Source organism: Natrix helvetica (genome assembly GCF_964273705.1).
Source record: "Natrix helvetica genome assembly, chromosome: 2".
Lineage (NCBI taxonomy): Eukaryota > Metazoa > Chordata > Lepidosauria > Squamata > Natricidae > Natrix > Natrix helvetica.
The window spans coordinates 30745528-30767927 of NC_138552.1; the positions used below are offsets into that span (position 1 = coordinate 30745528).

At 38.8% G+C, this 22400-nt stretch overlaps 1 protein-coding gene across 3 annotated transcripts in view; it reads left to right on the forward strand.

Annotated features, from left to right (window-relative positions):
- Nucleotides 1–22400, forward strand: part of IPO11 (importin 11) — an 83811-nt gene that overhangs the window by 45937 nt on the left and 15474 nt on the right. For all 3 annotated transcript variants that reach the window (XM_081944134.1, XM_081944133.1, XM_081944135.1), the window contains exons 21-27: nucleotides 357–472; nucleotides 4822–4898; nucleotides 6101–6180; nucleotides 7736–7816; nucleotides 8429–8524; nucleotides 9392–9505; nucleotides 13316–13437. In XM_081944134.1, coding sequence (XP_081800260.1) covers nucleotides 357–472; nucleotides 4822–4898; nucleotides 6101–6180; nucleotides 7736–7816; nucleotides 8429–8524; nucleotides 9392–9505; nucleotides 13316–13437 — 686 coding nt within the window. The remainder of the gene's footprint in view (nucleotides 1–356; nucleotides 473–4821; nucleotides 4899–6100; nucleotides 6181–7735; nucleotides 7817–8428; nucleotides 8525–9391; nucleotides 9506–13315; nucleotides 13438–22400) is intronic.

The following is a 22400-nucleotide window of genomic DNA, read 5'->3' on the forward strand; positions in this document are numbered from 1 at the left end:
CTACTGGACTGTGACCTATTCAGAACTGGGCTCTGCAAGAGGCCGGCTGTGAGTAAGCATGCACAGCTCCACTCACATGAGTGATGCGCCAAAGGCTTCTCTTTTGAGCCACCACTTGCGCAGCCTGGTTCCCCTTTCTCCCCCAGCTAGGGTGCCAAGCCGCAAAAGTTGGGGATCACTGCACTAGCACACTGAGACAGAAGCATTCCCAAGCTAAAGTTGACACACCAAAACATAAGAGCAATAAAGTGTATGAAGTCCATCACTTCACATTGTTGCAAATGAAATAGGGACAATTAACATGCATAATCTGACCATAAGGGTTGGTTGTTTCTCTTGATTACTTTTTTCTGCAGGGTTTAGGAGCAGAAAGCAAGAATCTTTACACTTTTCTGCTCCCAATTATTCAGCTAAGTACTGATGTTAGCCAGCCTCCTCATGTGTATCTCCTAGAAGATGGATTAGAACTATGGTAAGTCTTTCTTCTTTTTCAAAACGTTTAAAGAACGTAGTACATGCATACCACAAATGATTAAACAAAAGAAAAAAGAAGAAAATGAGTAACGAGTAAAGATGTAGTAGATGTAACACAAAATATCAGTAAATAAAAAAAAATTACAATTGCCATAAAATTTAAAACTCGCTATTATTTCATTATTTCATTGATTAAATAATTAATTGAATATATAAAACTAAATTATTCATATCATTTTGGGAAATGATTATAACTCATTATGAAACTCTAAACATTAATATTTATATTGATAGCATGACTGCCACTATAAACAAAACTTAAATTGAAGTCTGTTTTTTTCTATTAGGAATCTTTCCAAAACAAGTAAATAAAAATATCATAATATATTAAGATATATGCTAATCGTTATAATAGAAAAGTGATACTTAATGGCTTATATCAGATTTTTGGGGAATACGCAGCAACAGCAATTAACAACATATACCCAGAATAAGTGTTTGACTAAATCTAGCAAAAATGTTTCCCCTAAATTTCACATAACAAGAAGAACTTGGATACCTAGAGCAGCGGTCGCCAACCTTTCTGATTCTGCAGACCAGCAGAAGCGGGGTGGTGGTGGTGGTTCTGTGCAAGCAGTAGGCAAGTGCACAAAGCCACATTTGCACAGACAGATTTTCACACACTTGCCTGCCACTTGCGTGGCCCAGTGGTCCCCAACCCCCATGGGTCAGGGAGCCCTGAGCTAGATTACAGATTTAAGGGGAAAATATTTGAGGTAAAGTTAGTAACCAGTAGTAGTGTTCAAATTTATAAATAACGTGATACAGTCACCAGTTGGGATCACCGGGAGGGAATCAAGAACTTAATACTGTTTTTATTTGCTAATTTTAGTATTTTTAAAACAATCTACTGTTTTCACATAAGAACATGTGCAGGTCTATCTTCCTTTTGTGTTATTACAGGAGCGGGGGGAGGAATCAGATTCTTTTATGTTAAGATTTGTCTGGTATGACACTCATTGTTCCAGTACAACCTGGCTAGCTCTTTCCTTCCCGGCTTTTTCATAAAAAGAAATAAACAGGAAGTTCAGCAACTGAGGACAAGATTAAAACCTATTGAGAGGGATATGGCTATAAGGGAAGCACAGCAGGAAATCAAAGGAGACAGAAACGATGTATCACTGCTCAATGAACAGTGAGCTCAGCTATAGCATAAAGAAATGAATACAGAAAAATCCAGGGTGATGGATTAATTTAGAAACCACAGCTAAGACTACATTTGAGTAGCCTTTGGGCAGAAAGAGCTTGTAGCTAACCTGTTCTGGTTTTCAGTACAAAATGATCCCTCTGTTATGTACAGTCAGATTAATAAAAGAAGGCACAAGGAGGCAGCAGAAACTGTGTTATACCCTCTTTGAATAGGAAAACTCTGAAAAGGTGTTTTTATACAATCCAAAGTAATAAGCATGTAACTTGGAAATTATTTGTATTTCGGGGGGAAATTGAGCAATATGAATCCCTCTATCATGAGATTTTAGATAGTTTATACTCTTGCACATGCTTGATTTTAGGGTATACTTGCTCCTGTATGATTTACATCTTTTGCTGATCAGTTTCTTATTGTACCTCTTGATTATATTTATGCTTATAGTTTAGATTTTGAATAGACAGTGTAAAAAAATAAAGGCCCACATTTAATTTATTGACTTTGCCCCTACAGGCTGATTAACCTCAATTAGGCCCTATAATTAATGGAGCTTAACAGTGTCCCTTTCGGTATAATATGTCTCCCCTGTGCAAAGAGACAGTAATAAATTTTGTTGAAGAAAACCTTACTTAGCCTAGGAAAATTATTCAGGTGCATTTTAATAGTAAACGATTTTCTGGAGCAATTTCAGTTGAATTTTTAGCTGAGATTTGGTAGTGGAATTGTTTTCATTGATTTGTGAATAAATTATATCACCAATTGGATGAAAAGTTGTATGGTCAAAATTGTAACATTGTTAAATGTTGCAACATTTTGGCATAAGGATGGAGGGGAGGTATGTGGATGGAGAAGAGCATTGCAACTTTAGTCTTCCCTTCCAACTTCCCTTTGAATTTGTGGGGAAACCAGCATGGATGTTTGCAAATGGTGATCATGTGATCACAGGGTGCTTGGCAAGCAGTTGTGAGTTCAAATGGGTTGCCAAGTACCCAGATTGCCATCACATGACCACAGAGGTTCAAGGACTAGTCTTAACCACATTAATTCAGTGCCACTGTAACAATTCAAGGACTATCTATAATTGTTTTTTAAAGGTACAGTATAAAGTAATATGTTACCAAATTACTAAAAACAAAGTATCTCTCACTGCTTTTTATCAGTTCACATCCTTACTGCATAGGCATATGACATTAATCACTGTTCAATATACTGTGACAAGAAAACTCTTCATTTTTAATAATATACTTTAGTTTCTAAGAAAGATTCTATTATTATTATACAATTGTATCACAGCGGCCAGTTGTTTCGCCGGAATTGGCATTGATTACTAGACAGGCCCCACCCAGAGGTCTAGGACGTCGTAACATATTTTCGTAATATACGTGCAGACCCAAGCAGTGCAGCTTTTTGCATTTGACTGATGGTGATTTTGTCAAGTTTTAACTGTTTTAAATGTAATTCCAGTGCTTTTGGAATAGCACCCAGTGTGCCGATTACCACTGGAATTACCACTGCTGGTTTGTGCCATAATTGTTGAATTTCAATTTTTAGGTCCTGGTATTTCGCGATTTTTTTCATGTTACTTCTCATCGACCCTGCTATCACCTGGTATTGCGATGTCTATGATTGTAAACTTATTTTTCTCAACCAGTGTGATATCTGGTGTGTTATGCGCCAGTATTTTGTCCGTTTCTATACGAAAATCCCATAGGATCTTGACCATCTGATTTTCGGTGACTTTTTCAGGCCTATGTTCCCACCAGTTTGTTGTTGTTTTAATATTATAATTTTGGCACAAATTCCAGTGGATCATTTGTGCTACTGAATTGTGCCGCAATTTATAATCAGTCTGCGCGATTTTTTTACAGCAGCTGAGTATGTGGTCATCAACTTCTTTGCAGAGTCTGCATTTGGCATCATCAGAGGATTTTTCGATTTTGGCCTTAATGGCATTTGTTCGGATAGCTTGTTCTTGCGCAGCCAGGATTAGTGACTCTGTTTCTTTCTTTAATGTATCTGTTGTTAACCATAACCAAGTTTTTTCACTGTCCACTATATCTTTTATTTTTTCCAGAAATTGACCATGCAATGCTTTGTTCTGCCAACTCTCCATTCTTGATTTTATCACATCTTTTCTGTATTCTTGTTTCGTCTGTTGGGCCTTCAGTAGATTTTTGTTCTTTACTTCGATTAATAGATGTTCTTGACTTTCTTTTAAATAATCAGCCAGTGCACGTTTTTTTCTTCAACTATTTGCTTCACTTGTAATAATCGTCTGCCACCTGATTTTCGGGGCAGGTATAGTCTATCAGTGTCACCGCATGGATGTAAACTGTAGTGCATTGTCATTAGTTTCCTGGTTTTTTGGTCCAAAATGTCCAAATCAGCTTGTGTCCAGTTAACTATACCAGCTGTGTATCTTATAACTGGTATTGCCCAGGTATTTATGGCCTTGATTGTATTTCCACCATTTAATTTAGATTTCAAAATTTTCCTAACTCTGTTGGTGTACTCTCTTCTGACAATAGTTTTTACTTCTCCATGTTTGATGTTGTCCAACTGCAGAATGCCTAAGTATTTGTAGGCTTCATTTTCATTGCATTTAATTAGTTGGCCATTGGGCATTTCAATTCCCTCACACGCAGTGATTTTGCCCCTTTTTATGGATACAATAATAATTATTATTATTAATTGGATTTATATGCCGCCCTTCTCCCAAAGGACTCAGGGCGGCGTACAACATTAAAAAACACATATCACAAAAGTTAAAAGGAAATTAGATAAGTATCCAAAAAAAATAAAATAAACCCAATTAATATAACAATAACATTTTTAAAATTAGATAAAATTAACAGGCCAGGCCGGCTTGCTGGAAAAGCCAACTTTTTAGGGCGCGTGGGAAGGAGTGGAGGTTGGGGATTATGCGAAGCTCCGGGGGCAGCACATTCCAGAGGGAAGGGGCTCCCACAGAGAAGGCTCACTCCCTGGGGGACAGCAGCCAACACTGGCCGACAGCACCCTGAAGAGGCCAACCCTGTGGGATCGCACTGGACAGTGGGAGGCTACTGGTGACAGTAGGTGGTCTCGCAGGTACCCTGGGCCTATTCTATTATTTAATGTTATTTTGTTTGTACCTATAGGTTAGTAACATTAGAGAATAGTCCTTGCCTAACTCCAGAGCTGTTAAGAATATTCCAGAACATGTCAGCTCTTCTTGGTAAGCTATCAATAATTGAATTTAATCTATTCAGATTCAAAAATTGTATAATATTTTTTTCTGTACAAAATAGTTTTATTTTTTACTTTTTTCATCTAAATGAAAAAAGACTGATATAATGGCTAAAGACTGATATAAGATATTGCAGTATCTGAGAGGTATATCAATTCTTCTAAAAAATTTAAAGAATTCCGTTTAACAAGTATCTTGCATGTTCCATTACCTCTATTATTGCAAAATTTTAATTGTACAATAAATACTCCATTAACTACAATATATAAATAGCATCAAGGGAAAAGATAATAGTGGTATATTTATTGTTTTTGTATTTATATTTACCAGCTAGAAAAAATTATTAGTTATTTTAAAAGCGATTACTTGTTTTATAAGCATTATTGAGCTGTGATCTCTTCACTTATCATAAAAATATTAAATAAAAATATTTTGGAGATTTTTTGCAGAATGTATATCTTTGACCTTTTTAAGATGTATTTCTTTTATTTAGTAAACAATTTATCTTCTAAATATTTGAATGAATTATACATGCATACATAAAGGTTCCACTGTTCTTCTAATGGCACTGTAATAGCCTTTCCAATAATCACTAATTAGTAATTAAAACCACTGTTTTCTGAGTAATTTCCAGATAGTATAAATTGTGCATACCTAGATGATTTTAGAATAATTTATGAGAATATAATGGTTATACAGGTAATACTTGACTTAAAATAGTTCATTTAGTGACCGCTCAAAGTTACACTGAACTAAAAAGCACAGAAAAAAGTGACGTATGACCATATTTCACACTTATAGCCATTGAAGCAACCCCATGGTCACATGATCAAAATTCAGATGCTTGACAACTGAACCTTATTTATGATAGTTGCAGTTTCCCGGGGTCATGTGATCACCTTTTGTGACCTTATGACATGTAAAGTCAATTTGGAAGCCAGATTCACTTAATAACCATGTTATTAATTTAACAATTGCAGCGATTCATTTATTAACTGTGACAAGAAAGGTTGTAAAATGGGGCAAAACTCATTTAACAAGTTTCTCACTTAGCAACAGAAATTATGGGCTCAATTGTGGTTGTAAGTTAAGGACTATCTATATTATAGAATATTTCCTAAAATTGTGTTAATTTAAGTGGTATTAAACGGCAATAAAAATGCTAAAATCATCTGATGTTCATTTTCTAGAATTAAGTTCCGAAAACCTCCGAATTTGCTTTAAGATCATCAATGCTTATCTTTTTTTATCTTCATCTGAATTTCTTCAGGTATGTATCAAATCAAATTCAATATTATGTATTTTGTGAAGCTTGAATTTTCTTGAGTTAATCTTTTGTCCGTTCTATGAATAATTAGTTTATGGAGTATTGTAATAATTAGCTCTACTTTTTTATCGTGTGCTTTATGGGAACAAGATGAGAAATAACATTGGCCAATATTTTATTGTAAAAATATGATAGAGAATAGATGTCACTTTATCCCTTACGATAGCCAACTCCTATCTTTCCCAAATTCTACCCTTTGGTGTTAATTACAGCAGCAACTTTTTTTTTACAGCTGTACTTTGCATGAGTAAATGGCTTATTTAGCAGATCTGTAGCCAGTCCTATATGTTGTAGAGCAAATCAAATGTGATCAAAAAAGTTTCATTGCATCTGCTCCCTTAACAGTTCTTTATTCAAAATACAGTCCTTGACTTACGACTGGTTTCTTAGCAACCATTAAAATTATGACAGACCTCCTCACAGCTACTTAAAAGCCTTAGAAAGACTATCTGTAGATGCATTTTGAATGCAGACTTGAGATACGCATGTGATTTAAAAAACAAAATCAATAGAAAAGATGTACAGTTTCATCAATTAGATAATTAAATTTCTGGGCACTAATGATCACGTCAATTAATACCCTTTTTTATATTATTACTATAGTTAACTTGAAAGTGGAATTTTTATTATTAAGGTCTCTGTTCCTTCAGTTACAGCATGCTTAATATTTGGATTTCTTCCTTTTATTATAGTACATTGTGTCTAAGACTCAGTTAAATGTTTTGGCATCATTGGCTTTTCAAAGTATCATAGTAGTTCATAATGACCACCGGTTTTATGGTTGAACGACTTCCAGGTTTATAAACTAGCTTCATTTAGCAAGATTACAAGTGAAATATAAGGCTTTTAACCTACTTCATTTTGTATGCAAATTATTGTAAGTGCTAATGACAGTCACATGTACTCACCTTCCTTCAATGTAAAAGCTGAATTAAAGTCATTTTAATAATTATAATAGAGCTTCTTACTATCTTACTGTTGCTCCTGTATGCCACATTGCCTGTCCTGTTAGCTTTATTAGAATAGATGAGACAAATTAGAATTCAGTTGACTATGAATTTTATAGCCCTCCTTCTTCCCTGGGCCTTTTGCCTTTTTGGAAAAGTTGTTTCTGGAAATCATTGTGTACTAGCAATAACCAGTTGGCACAGAGGGATGCAATTGAAGAGATAATGAATGAATTGTCCTTCAATGAGTTCTTATGCAACAATGCATAAGTCTAATTTTATTGTATCCACCTATTACAGGCAAAGAAATGTTGGAGGAGGAACAGAATTAAAAATAATTCTTTTAAAGCAAATGAAAGTAAATGTTATATTATAAAATTGTGTTGGATATTAAAGCTAGAAGACAAAACAGCTTCAGCTACTATAAAATGATGTTAAAATTATAATTATTGATTTAATAAATACACATCTTTGACAATTAGTATGTCATGACTTACAATAATTTTTATAAGCAAATTGACAACAGAATTATACATTAATTTTTATTCTAGATTTATTCATCTGATCTCTGCAGATCATTTTGTGAGATCTTAAAAGATGTAACTACTGAAGGTCAAGTTCAAGTTCTGAAGGTAAATAACTGACCTAATTTATTGTTGGGATGTTGTAATATGTAGAATATTTTAAAATTAAATGCAGTTATAAACTTGTCATTGCTTACATTTCATTATCTGTTATTAAACAAGAATTGCAGATTTTGTAAAATGGTACATGTGTTGATCAACTCCTTACTCAATTAACTCTACTTCTTAGTCAAATTAAATTACTATTACTAAATTATATTTATTTATTTGTTTATTTATATCCTGCTTTTATTATTTTCATAAATAACTAAAGGTGGCAAACATACATAATCTTCCACCCAACAACAAAACTGTGAAATTGAGAATGACTGACCCAAAGTCATCTACTTGGCTTTCATGCCTAAAGCATAACTAGAACTCACATTCTCCTAAGTGTTGTTGGACTGTGAAATTGAAAATAAATGAACACTTCTGATGAATATTACACTTTCTTCATTCCCCATCAAATTGGTCTAATCAAATAGTCATCAGAAGTCAAGCTTAACTCAAGTGTATCAGTATTGTTTTATGCCATATATATTATAGTGTACTAAGCATTTTCTTCTCTGTTGATTGAAACAGGAGACTATTTGAATAATTAATCTGATTAATATCTTTTAGGTTGTAGAAAATGTATTCAAAGTGAATCCAGTGCTGGGCCCTGAAATGTTTCAACCTCTTTTGCCATCTGTGGTTCGTGGAATTATACAGGGGGAGGTAAGGTGTGTTCCTTAGTTAAAAATTTAAAAAATGAGGAACTACTGAAAAATTGTAAATATTTCCTGTATAAATTTATATTCAATGTTAATTACTGCTAACTTCATTTTTTTCTTTTCTATTACTATGACGTCAGTTTCAGTATTTGTGGTGGTTTATAGAATGGCTCTGTATACTGGTATCATAACAATACTTTTTTACTACTTTTAAAATCAGAATTAAATATATAGTGCAAATTTATGGAACTGGTGTATTGCCATTTCTAGACCCTTTAATAAGGTTCCTCACTTCAAATAGCTGGTATTTGATAATGGGAAGTATTGGGAAATGTTACAATAACAACATTTAACACTTTTTCATCCACTTGTATCACTTCACAATACAGTTCCATAAAATCTTTGCATTGAAGAGTGTTGCCATTGAGAATAACAACAATGAGCTACTTGTTTCTCGTTAATAGCACATTTTAAAGCAAATCCCTCCATCTCACAAACAACTATAATGTATTAAAAACTTGTTTTTAAAGAATTGTTGTAAAATCTTTGACTCCTTTGCTCGCTTACTGAACTCAGTGGTATTTATTTTGAGCAGGCATTCATAAAATTGTTATTGAAAATCCTTGGAAGGATGGGAGCCAGAGAAATAATAAAATTCATATTTTCTTGATATTCTATTAAGTACTTATATTGAAGTTTTCTCATATGGTTGCACCTTACAAATGCCCATATACTGTAAATATACAGTGCTGCAAAATTGATAATGCAGTAGGACACGTGGAATGCCCTTATTTAATCAGTCCAGCATGCTTTTATCATGTTCATACTTTCCCACTGATAGGAAAGCTAAAATGAACTGTTTATATTTCAGAGATACCCAGTTGAGATGTCAACTTACCTGGGAGTCATTGGTAGAGTCTTGTTGCAAAATAAAAGTTTTTTCTCATTGCTCCTAAACCAGATGGCTTGTGAGTTTAACCAAGAAGTAAGTGATTTATATTTTATGCCTTTTGTGTATGAAAGACATAAATTGACCAACATTTAAATTATTCCTGTCAGGGCAATTTTTTTCTTGGCACTGGAAGTCCTTTTTATCTCAATAAGTGCATTTGAGCTAATATTTAGCTTGTTAATTGAAGTTTTGAGCAGTTCAATTTATTATCTTCACTGATTCATTTTCTTCTCTCTTTTTTTGGTCACTTTTTAAATGTTTGTTGCCTTAATCATAAATATGATACATTACCTTTTCTTTTTTAAATTTTGCACTTTTCACTTTTTTTTTTTAAGTTTAATTTATATTAGATATTACACTTAGAATATTTTTAAATAATTTTGTGTGCATGTTTGTATGTGTGTATATACCTTTTCAGAGGATTTTTGAATAATTTGACATTATTCAGTGGCTTTTCATTCAATCTATAAAAAAGGCATGGTGTAGATCTTGGATAACATGACTTCTTAGCTCATTATCTATTTATTTGGGGCCAGAAGAAGCCAGTGAGGAACTTAATCAGCACATTTAAAAAAAAAAATTACCATCACAATAGTTGGAGTTCTAGCTGTCCTGATTCCCTCCATCCATTCTGGTTTTGATCCAGATGGAAGGCCATTTGCCGCAGCTGATTTCTTAATGAACAAATTCAATGTCTCATTTCAAAAATCTTTCATTAATTTTCCATTACTGCTCCATGATAATTTTTACAGGGGTTCCAGTAAATCATTTTAGCAACTGTATATTGTCATTTATAATCAATTTATGTGATCTTGCATGGTCTAGTTTCTTCTTTGCACAAATATGAACTTTGAATCATTTGATGATTTTTCAATAATACTCTTGATTACATTCGTTCAAATAACTTGCTCCTTGGTAGACAAAATCGATCCAATGTTTTTAATGTTGTACGCTATTTTTAATGTACACCATTTTGTCCCCTCAGTCTTTGGTAGAAATTGACAGTGTAATGTTTTTTTTTTTCTTGCCAGCATTCTTTTTGTGTTTTTACTACATTATTTTTGATACTTAATTTGTTTTTCCTATACATTTAGTAAGTTCCAATTTTTAATTGCATTGATGCTTGTTCTTGACTATCTTTTACATAATCAGCCAACACACACCTTTCTTAAACAATCAACCTCTGTTTACCCAAGACTTTCTGTCTCTCACTGTTTCATTATTTTTCCCTATAAACAGTGAAATGATTTTACTGACACCAGTTGTTTCCAAATATTTGATAATCCAGCTATGTGGTAATGAATCAAACACCCTTTTTATATTCAACCAAGATTATATGTACCGGTAGATTGATGTTTGCAATTTGTCAGAACTGTTTTGTCACTTAGATATTGATATTTTGTACATCTGCTTTTCCTTTTCTACTGGAAGGATGGATTCTTCTTATAAATAATCTTGAATATTGTCTGCTTTTATTCCCATGTGTAATTTAAACATGGATTTTAGATTATAGATAAACATGTAGGTAAATATTATAAGGCCTATGATTTCATGGTGTTGCCCTTTTGGCTGGGTCTTTCTGAGTCAGTCAATATTTATGCAATATTTCATTGAGCTGGTTTTTAAAGTTAATCATATATTTGAATCCCAAAACATGCAACTGATACCCCCAGTTCAATCCTTTTCAGTTGACTTAGACAGTTATGCTGTTATTCTTCCATTTCATTTTTACTAAATTCTAATTCGGTTATCCATCTAGCATTTTTATTATAGTCTTTTTGAGTTTCTCATAGATTTTTCCAAACTGAATTGCTTTCTTTTGTTTGGTTTCCATTTTTAAAATTTCTTTGCCATTTATGCTTTAATAGAATCGTCTCTAGTCTGATTGATTTTGCTTTAATGATGATTCATACTTCATAGCATTCAGTTTCCACAGCTATTGCTGTTGTTTGTTCCTTTATGACAGGGGTGTCCAAACTTTTTGCAAGGAAGGCCAGATTTGGTGAGGTGAAAATGTGTGGGGCCGATCATTCAACCTGACATTCTTTGAACCCTTAACATTAAATGCGACTTAACTACCGTATTTTTCGGAGTATAAGACGCACCAAGATTTTGAAGAGGCAAATTAAAAAAAAAGTTTTTGCATTCTCCCACGAAAATGGGCCTTTTTTTAAAGGGCATGAATAGCCTTTAAGAGGCTTCTAGAGTGCTCCTGGGGGCCAGGGGGCGGACAAAGTTGAGCAAAAAATGCCCCGTTTTTTGCTCATTTATGCCCTCCACAGCCCCCAGGAGCACTCTGAAAACCTCCTAAAGGCTATGCACAGCCATTTTGGTGAAGGGGGCAGAGTTTTGGGAGGCAGAAAATGCTGTATTCAGTGTATAAGGTGCACCCAGATTTTTAGCCTCTTTTTTGAGGGGAAAAAGATGCATCTTTATACTTCGAAAAATACGGTATTTTATGAAAGACTAAACAAATAACTCCAGTGGGGAGAAGAGGCTGCGGGCCGCTTGAAATTAGAAAAAGGGCCACATTTGGCCCCCGGGCCACACTTTGGACATGCCTGCTTTATGATTTCCAAAGCTTCTTCAATTTTTGAATCTTTTTTAACTGAATTTTTCTTGATCTTTACGTTCTTATATTTTTTGTTGTTTCCTGTTGTTTAAATTACCTGCATCTGATCTTAATTTTTTAAAATCTTGTTTTCCAATCTGATCTTCCAGGTTGGGATTAAATAGGATTTTGTTTTTGGTTTTCTAAATTCAGCACCCAGTTCTTTTGTAACTACACTTCTGTACTGTAGGCAAACTGATTGGTTGGTTCAATATTTCATTGCAAGCATACTATTTACATCTTCATTATAGATGCCAGGTGTTTCTTGAGCGCACTTTTGATGATGGCAGTCTTTGTCTTTCTGCTGGTAATTCTGCTTATGCTATAATTTTCTCTTTTAATTCTCATCGGGAGACTTTTTTTCTATGCTGACCTGTTCTAGTTCTGTTGTTATTACTTCTTCTATGTTATCATTTCTGTAGTTCATATCAGCTGTTTTCTTCATATTTGCTATTGTTATCTGAGTTTCTTTTATAATTTTACTATGTTTTGGGGCCTTCCATTTGCTACTAATATTAGTATCTGTATTCCTTCTTTTATATGTTCATAAGTAATTACTTATGAAGTAATTTGTTTATTCTACCTCAAATTTTCATTCAGTTATCCATGGACATCTATTTTTTAAATATCCACCTTTTTTAAAAAAATCATATTTTTCCAGTTTCTATTTTCCAGTGGGTTTAAATTAATTGAATATATTAAAAAATTATCTCAAAGCAGTCATTTTCTGTGAAATGTTTAGTCATTAAATAATAATGAACCAGTTAATTTATTTAATGTTTCTATCCAGGGAAATTCACTTTATTCAGCAAGGATAATTTAGAAGATAACTACTGCTTAGCAATTATTATTAAAGAAATAGAATCAGATATTAGGTTTTTCTTTTAAGAGCTTTCAAAAATAATTTTAGAAGGGATTGTGGTAATATGTAGCTTTAAAAATATATACTTCATGAAATGTATGTTGACACATTCATTTTTATTTTGAATTTAGGTCTCTTATGTAGTTCATTTTCACATATGCCATACATAGTTTTGTCCGCAGCCGTATGCATGTTTTATTTATAGTGTTCAAAATTATTGTTTTGTATTTTGGAATCCAAGTTAGTTGATTATTCTGTTGGCAGAATTACAAAAACTCTGAAATATAAAATTTTATTTTTTCATTGTATTGCAAATAGCTAGATTGTTTATCTTGCCTATGAATGAGATTTTTACTTTGTTTTTCTCTAGCCAGACCATCTCCTTGGTCACATAATTGAAATGTGGGTTGATCGCATGGATAATATAACACAGCCAGAGAGAAGAAAGCTTTCAGCTTTGGCTCTGCTTTCACTACTGCCATCAGACAACAGGTAAGCAACACTTTAGATTTATTAGCTACAAAATACAGTGAGCAGTCAGGCTTGTCAAAGTGCAACTTTCATTTTTGAATTTTCTTTTATTCAAATTCTCACAAATTTGTTCTCATATAAGCTTAAATATACATCCTTTTAAGTTCATGTATAAAGTTATTTGCACAGTGCTTTGGATTCTGACTCCTGACTGATAGTGATATGTAAATGTTTTCGTTTTATCATTTTTTTTTTTGGCCACAGGAATAAACAGTTAAACAAGTTAATACAAAACAAACTGAAAACTACTGAAACTCCACTGAGATTATGGATGCTTCTGGTTGAGTTTATGGATGCTTTTGGTTGAGCTTGAGAAAAATAAATTCTTAAGTATGAAAGTCATTTTGATTATTGTAGTACAGGTAATCTTCGAGTTACGAATGTAAAGGAGCCTGTCAATTACATTCATAAGTCGAGGATCATAGGAGTAAATCACGTAACTTGAACATGATCACTCCCTGCTTTCGCCCATGCATTTGCTAATCGAATGCACTGGTCGTTAAATGCACAAGGTATTCTCCACGATTGGTGGAGACAGCAGTCACGTAGGGTTAACTCCATCCAGTAACCAATAGGGCTGAGTCTACAGATTATAAAGCTCTCCTCCTTGCTGCTCTTCACAGCTTTTAGACTCGGCCAGTTCTGGGCTGGACGTGTAGTTGTATTTCTCTGATTAAATTGCTGTTTCTTATTAATTGGCTATTTCTAAAACGTTCAGCTACGTTCAGGCCTTATGAAGCCTTGCTAGTCTCTTTTCAGCCAGCTTCCCTGGGTTCTAAAGTCTCCTCTTCCACCATAGGTCGCTGGCTTAGAGCCTGTATCTCTAAAGCTTACAGGGCTAATGATCTCATTCCTCCACAGGGTATAACCGCTCATTCCACTCATAGTGCGGCCACGTCAGCAGCCTGGGCTACTCAGGCTTCAGTGGAAGAAATTTGTAGGGTGGCCACTTGGACTTCTCCCATTCCCTTTATCCGTCATTACAAGATAGACAGGTTTGCTTCAGCTGACGTGGCCTTTGGAAGGAGGGTTTTACAGCAAGTCCATTCCTTGGACTCCTCTTCCACGGGGACCGGATCCCTCCCTTAATTAGGGACTAGCTTGGGTATGTCCCTACGTGACTGCTGTCTCCACCAATTGTGAAGAATGGGCATTGGTACTTACCTGATATGCTCATTCTCACTGCAAGTGGAGACAGCAGTCACCCCCACCCTGTTCCGGTCAGGTTTCTCTTTTATTAGGATTAGGTCGGTCCTTTCTTTCCTTTTCTTGGTTTTCCTTTATTCTCCTTATCTATATTAACTACACGTCAGTCTACATCATGTCTTCATCTAAAGCTGGGGAAGAGCAGCAAGTAGGGAGGCTTTATAATCTGTAGACTCAGCCCTATTGGTTACTGGACGGAGTTAACCCTACGTGACTGCTGTCTCCACAGGCAGTGAGAATGAGCGTATCAGGTAAGTACCAACACCCATTTCAGGGTGGGGATGGCCATGGGGCCTTGTGATGAAACAGGCTACCCAAAGCCTCCCTGACCCACTGAGATATTTCATGCTTCCCCCTCCCATCCTGCTGTGTTGGACTCACTTACCTTGCAAAGATCTGATTCTTCTCTGCCACTTCTCTCTTTGTCTTTCAGAGAGAGGCAAGCAGGACGATTTGGCTCCCAGCACCCAGTTGGCTTAAAATGCTTTTCAGGACGAAAGTGAAATGTTCGGGGGGGGGGGGGGCGTGATCTCGTGTGACTTCAGGCACCCATTGTCTGAAAAAGCATATGAATACCTGAAGTCATGAGAGACCACGGTCCCTTGAACATTTCACTCCCTGCATGAAAAACATTTGCAAGCCAACCAGACTCTGAAAGCAACATGATTTTGCTCCCAACATCTGAACGGCTTGCAAATGCTTTTCACGGCAAGACAAAAATGTTCTTGGGGCCATGATCTCGCATGACTTCGCGCACAAAGTCTCTGCAAACACAAAGGTGCCTGAAGTCAGGTGAGCTCATGGCCCCCAGAACATTTCACTCTCACTGCGAAATGCATTTGCAAGCTGATTGGATGCTGGCAGCAAAATCATTGTGCTCTCCTCTCCCTCAAAAGCAAGGAAACTGTGGCAGAGAGGAGACAGAACTTTGCAAGGTGAGTTCAATGTAGCAGGATGGGAGGGGAGAAGTAGTTGTTAGGAGCGGGGGGCGGGGGGAGAATAGGGTGAATGTTGCAGTGCCTCTATGATCATTTGTAAGTTCAAATGACTGCAACATTTGTAATTTTGGAACTTTGTTATAAACACTTGGGGGTGTTTTAATTTAATTTAATTTAATTTAATTAGCACTTCTAGACCGCCCCCTCTCCCAAAAGGGACTCGGGGCGGTGTAGTCCATATCAAAAACATCATACATAATAACAATTAAAATTATTAGATGGATAAATACATAAATAAGAGGAGGATAAAATAGACAGAACTGTAATTGCTAAATAAATAATTTAAAATATACAAAATTTAAAACCCCAGTGTCCTATAAAATTAAGTCCCCTAAAAAACCAGTAGGAAATATATATGCCAGGAGGTAGACGTTTAGAATTATGCCAAGCCAGCCAGTCGGAACAGGTGTGTCTTCAGTTTCTGCCGGAAGGAGCGGAAGTCAGTGGTGGTTCTAATGTCGGGGGGGAGGTCATTCCAGAGGGTTGGGCCCATCACAGAGAAGGCCCTACTCCTTGGTGTCGCCCGTTGGCATTGCCGAGTGGACGGCACCAGGAGAAGCCCCTCCCTGTGAGAGCGAATTGGCCGCAGGGATGTGTGTGGGAGGATGCGATCCCGCAGGTAACTAGGCCCTATGCCATGGAGCGCTTTAAAGATGGTGGTCAAAACCTTGAAACGCACCCGAAAGACCACAGGTAGCCAGTGCAGCTCGCGCAGGAGCGGTGTTACGTGGGAGTACCTAGTACTCCCCATGACTGCCCGCGCGGCTGCGTTCTGGACTAGCTGCAGTCTTCGTGCGCGTCCCAAGGGAAGCCCCATGTAGAGAGCATTACAGTAGTCCAGGCGAGACGTCACCAGTGCATGAGTGACCGTGCGTAGGGCATCCCGGTCCAGAAGGGGGCGCAATTGGCGCACCAGGCGAACCTGGTGGAACGCCCCCCTAGCCACGGCTGCCACATGGTCGTCCATTGACAGCCGGGCATCTAGGAGGACGCCCAAATTGCGCGCCCTTTCCACAGGGGGCAGTTGTTCGCCCCCTATGGCCAGCGTTGGAGTCAGCTGACTGAACCGAGGTGCCGGTAGCCACAGCCACTCAGTCTTGGAGGGGTTGAGTTTGAGTCTGTTGTCCCCCATCCAGACCCCGACGGCTTCCAAACACCGGGACATCACTTCGACAGCCTCGCTGGTGTGAGGGTTGAAACGTACAGCTGAGTATCATCAGCGTACAGATGGTATTCAACCCCCAAACCACGGATGATCTCCCCCAGCGGCTACACATATGTGTTGAACAGGAGGGGCGAGAGGACCGACCCCTGTGGCACCCCACAAGTGAGTGACCTCAGGGTCGACCTCTGCCCCCCTGTCAACACACATTGCGACCGGTCGGAGAGGTAGGAGCCGAACCACCGTAAAACGGTGCCTCCGACTCCCATCCCCTCCAGCCGGCGCAATAGGATACCATGGTCGATGGTATCAAAAGCCGCTGAGAGGTCTAATAGGACCAGGATAGAGGAACAAGCTCTATCTCTGGCCCTCCAGAGATCATCAACCAGCGCGACCAAGGCTATCTCTGTGCTGTGCCCGGGTCGGAAGCCGGACTGGCGTGGGTCTAGATATTCGGATTCATCAAGGTGTCGTGGAAATTGCTGTGCCACCACATTCTCAACAACCTTCACTAAAAAGGGAAGGTTGGAGACTGGACGATAATTAGCCAGCTCCATTGGGTCCAGTGAAGGCCTCTTGAGCAAGGGCCTCACCACCGCCTCTTTCAAGGCAGTTGGTAGGAAGCCCTCACCCAATGAGGCGTTCACCAGGCCCAGAAGCCAGCCTCGTGTCACCTCCCAGGATGCCAGTACCAGCCAGGAGGGACACGGGTCCATTGAACATGTGGTGGGTCGCAGCCGTCCACGCAACCTGTCCAAATCCTCGGGGGCAACAGAGTCAAACTCCTCCCAGAATGGTCTCACAAGACTCACTGTTGACGGCTCGTCCGGCCCACTGGAGGGGGCCCATCCGCTCCGGATCTGAGCGACTTTGTCCTGCAGATATTCCCCAAACTCCTCTGCTCTACCCTGCAAGGGTGCCCCCCGCGTCCCCTGTGACAGGAGAGAGCGGGTCACCCTAAACAGGGCAGCAGGGCGGTTATCCGCGGACGCAATAAGAGCGGCACAATGTCTACATTTGGCCGCTCTCAATGCCACAAGGTAGGTCCGTAAATAGGCTCTTACCTGTGTTCGATCAGACTCGGAGCGTGAGGATCTCCACCTGCTCTCTAGACGTCTCCTATGGCGCTTCATCACCCTTAGCTCCTCGGTATACCAAGGAGCTCGTGTGGATCGCTGCCGCAGGAGAGGTCGCAAAGGCGCAACCCGGTCCAAGGCCCCAGCCACCGCCATATTCCAGGCGGCCACTAGGTCCTCCGACCGAGCGCGGGTCAGGGCTACAGGTAGTGGCCCAAGTTCCGTCTGGAACCTATCCGGTTCCATCAGGTGCTTGGGGCGGTACCAGCTTGGACAGGCTGGCTCCGCCTCCTCGCGGTGGGGGGTAGCGGCAGGGAAGTCGAGCCGGAGACATGAGTGATCTGACCATGACAGGGGAGTAATGACTAAGTCCCCTATTCCCAGATCACTCGTCCACTGTTCAGATACAAAAATAAGGTCCAGTGTGTGACCGCCCTCGTGTGTGGGGCCCTGAATTAATTGGGTCAGGCCCATGGCTGTCATGGAAGCCATGAACTCCCGAGCCACCTCAGATGCTGCTCCCGTCGACGGCAGGTTGAAGTCCCCCATGACCAAGAGCCTGGGGATCTCAACCGCCGTCTCTGAGATCAGCTCGAGGAGCTCGGGCAGGGCCGCTGATGTATAGCGAGGAGCCAAGTATACAATCAGCAGGCCCAACTGCCTCCCTGGGCCCCATTTCACACCTAGGGATTCACAACCGGGTATCTGAGGAACAGTGAACTCTCTCGGTTCCAGACCGTCCCGTATAACTACCGCCACCCCACCACCCTTACCCAGGGCCCGAGGCTGATGGAATGCACGGAAACCCGGTGGGCACATTTCCACGAGGGGTAAACCACCCTCGTGGCCCAACCAGGTCTCTGTTATCCCTGCAAGGTCCAGCTCCCCCTCCGAGATCAACTCGCTAATGAGGGTGGCCTTGTTGGTTGCGGACCTTGCATTGCAAAACATCAGCCGCAGGCCCTGGCTCTGTAGTTCCTGACCACCTAGGCTGCGGGGGTTGGTACAAACGACCGGGCGTAGCCAACAGCCACGGTCTCCCAACCGACCTTGTGATCTTCTCTTGTCCTCGCATCCCCCCCTCCCCGCGACCGATGTAATAAAACAACCCTCTACCGGAATAATTTGCTCCCTCTCCCCCCCCACCCCGCTCACTTCCCTCCTGGACTCACCTGTTCGACTGGCGCTGGCTTCCCTCCCGGCCTGGTTAACCCACCCTCCCTCCCTGGAACCCCCTAAAAACAATGTAAAACATTTGACCAAAAATCCCCTCAGCTTCCGTTTCTTCCACCTCTCGGGGTTCACAAACCCGTCATCAAGGCAGGCCCTTGTGAGAGCCAAGGGCCATACCTGCGAGAGAGGGGCCTCCCGCAGGCGGAGCAGGTCTAACCTTGAATAAATTGATAGAATATTAAAACCCAATTGGGTAAGGGTGCTGGTGGTAAAAGTCAATAGCCGGAGGGCTAAGGTCTTAATGGGGGAGCTGGAGGCTTTAGTATCCAGCTAGTACTTGGAAAGAAGGCGGGGGGGAAATGCTCCTCCTCCTCCTTATCACATAAGTTCAAAAGGTCACTAAGTGAACTGTCATAACTCGAGGATTACCTGTATTGGATAATACCAGTAATCGAGTTGAACCCAGATACATCATATTTTCATCCATAAACATATTTCCACATTCTGGTGGAAATAAAGGAAATATATTTTGCTCAACAGATTTTTCCCATCCTTCCAGATCAGAATGTTGTAGGGCTTAAGCAGCTACTGGGGAAGAAGCAAGCCCAGTAAGAAAAGATTGTTGTAAATGAAAAATAAATAAAATTAGAGTTTCATTACTAAGGATTAATAGATTTAGTATTTTTTCTGAGAAGGCCTTAGATTCAACTGGAGAAGTCAGCTGCATTCTAGGGCTGGCAAGCAGAATAATGGCATATGGGGAGCTATTTAAGGATTCTCTTCACATCCTCAGACTCTACAGATTGAATAGTAGTTATGAGATTTGGTCAATTGAACCCACAGTTTAATTTACTGGATCTATATAAACAATGGCAATTGATACAAATAATTAAACTGATCAGCAAAAAAAAAAAAAAAGTTTAATGTCTTAATTTCATTTTTTTTTTAGAAAATGTTTATGCTTCCAACTTAATTAACATCTCTGATTGACTTAAAAAATACAATAAAATAATTAAAGCTTCATAAAAAAAATAAGAAACATTTAAAAGAGTTAATATTACGTATTAAATATTCTCTCAACTCCCTGAGCTTAATGCTTGCTTTTCGGCCTATTGTTGCTGCACTTTCTCCAAGGTTATCATGATGACTCCCTATAGTGAGAAATCTAATATCCTAGAAGAGGGAAAGAGCATTCAAAACTATCTTGGTACGATGCAGAACTGCATTGAAAGTAACAAAATTAAAATTAATAGAGAAGTCACTAAACTTAGGAAACAAAAATTAAATGTATGGGTATAGAAGGTGGGGTGGGGCTATCTGGTTGGCGATGATATTTGAGAAAAAAATCTCAGAATAGCAGTTGATTGCAAACTGAATATGAGCCATCAGCGTAATATGTCTGCCAGAAAGGCAAATGAAGTTTTGGATTGCATCAACATAATAATTTACAAATCACAGGAAGTAATTGTTCATACTCTTATATTGGTCACGCCCCATTTCAATTACTATATCCAGTTTTGGAGGCCACACTACAAAAAGAATTCAGAGAAATTGGAATAACCTCAGAGATTATGCAAGGATGAATCCACAACAAGGATGATCAGCTGATTAGAAAGCTATCACCGAAAAGAGAATGAATGACCTAGTTATGTTTAGCCTTTTAAAAAGTCAGCTGAGAGGAAATACAATAGCACTTTTCAAATATTAGAAATGATTCCAAGAGAATGAAGTAAAGGTTACGTTCTCTTTTATTCCAGAATTGCTGAAATAATTAATTTAACCATAAGAGGTGAAGTCTGACTAAATGCTAGAAAAAACTTCCTAATTTTAAGAGTGTTTCATAAGCCCCATGATGGGATGCATTCAACTGAAGCCTCTGTGCTTTAATTTGGATTGCTATTCTGATTAGATTTGATCCTGGATCTAATGCTTAATTGGTCATTTTTCTATGTGTCTCTATTGTGTAAGTACCATATTTTTGCCCCCAAAAGTGATTGGAAGTATCTGTGCATCTTATGGAGTGAATATTGCATCACAGACTGGGCCGCAGCGGTTTCCTATACCTGGGGGTTGGTGCGGCGGCAGTGACAGGCAGCAGTGGCGAATGGTGGCGGTGGCGGCAGCTGCTCGGCAGTTGGATCAGCCTCCCAGAATACGGCTGATCAGCTGTTCCAGGCGGGGATCCAAATCACTTCCCAAAAAAGTGATTCCACAAAGAGTGGTTGTGCATGTTCATGAGAAAGACTGGATGGACGAAAATGGAATGAAAGCATGGGTTGAAAAAGTGTGGTCCAAATGTCCTGGAGGGATTCTGAAAAAAACTGCTTTATTAGTGCTCAATCAGTATAGAGCCCATATTAGCGAAACCACAAAAAAGAGATTTAAAGAAGTGAAGACTCATCTAGCTATAATTCCTGGGGGTCTTACCAGCCAGTTGCAACCTCCATGTTTCCATCAACAAACCATTTAAAGTCTTTATGCAAGAAGAGTGGAACAAATAGATGACTGCTGGTAATCATGATCTGACACCTACTGGACGAATGGAGAGGCCTATCATCACTCAAGTTTGTGAATGGGTTAAAACAGCATGGCACTCAGTGAAGGATGAAATCGTTGCACGGTTATTCAAAAAATGTGGCATTAGCAATGCCTTAGATGGAACTCAACGTAGTATCATATATGAAGATAACGAAGAAAGTGGTATCAGTGATTGTGAGCAACTGAGCTTCATAAATTCTGACACTAGCAATGATGAGTTCTTGGGGTTTCCAGAAAAGTAGAAGAGTGCTTGAAACTTAAAGTCTCTCCATTTGTTAATGACAGTGATGATGGTTCTTAATACCGTTGTTGACGTTACAGGTGAAACTCGAAAAATTAAAATATCATGCAAAAGTTCATTTATTTCAGTAATGCAACTTAAAAAGTGAAACTAATATATGAGATAGACACATTACATGCAAAGCAAGATAGTTCAAGCCGTGATTTGTCATAATTGTGATGATTATGGCTTACAGCTCATGAAAATCCCAAATCCACAATCTCAGAAAATTAGAATATTGTGAAAAGGTGCAATATTCTAGGCTCAAAGTCCCTTACTTTAAACAGCTAATTAAGCCATAACACCTGCAAAGGGTTCCTGAGCCTTTAAATGGTCTCTCAGTCTGGTTCAGTAGGAATCACAATCATGGGAAAGACTGCTGACCTGACAGTTGCGCAGAAAACCATCATTGACACCCTCCATAAGGAGGGAAAGCCTCAAAAGGTAATTGCAAAAGAAGTTGGTTGTTCCCAAAGTGCTGTATCAAAGCA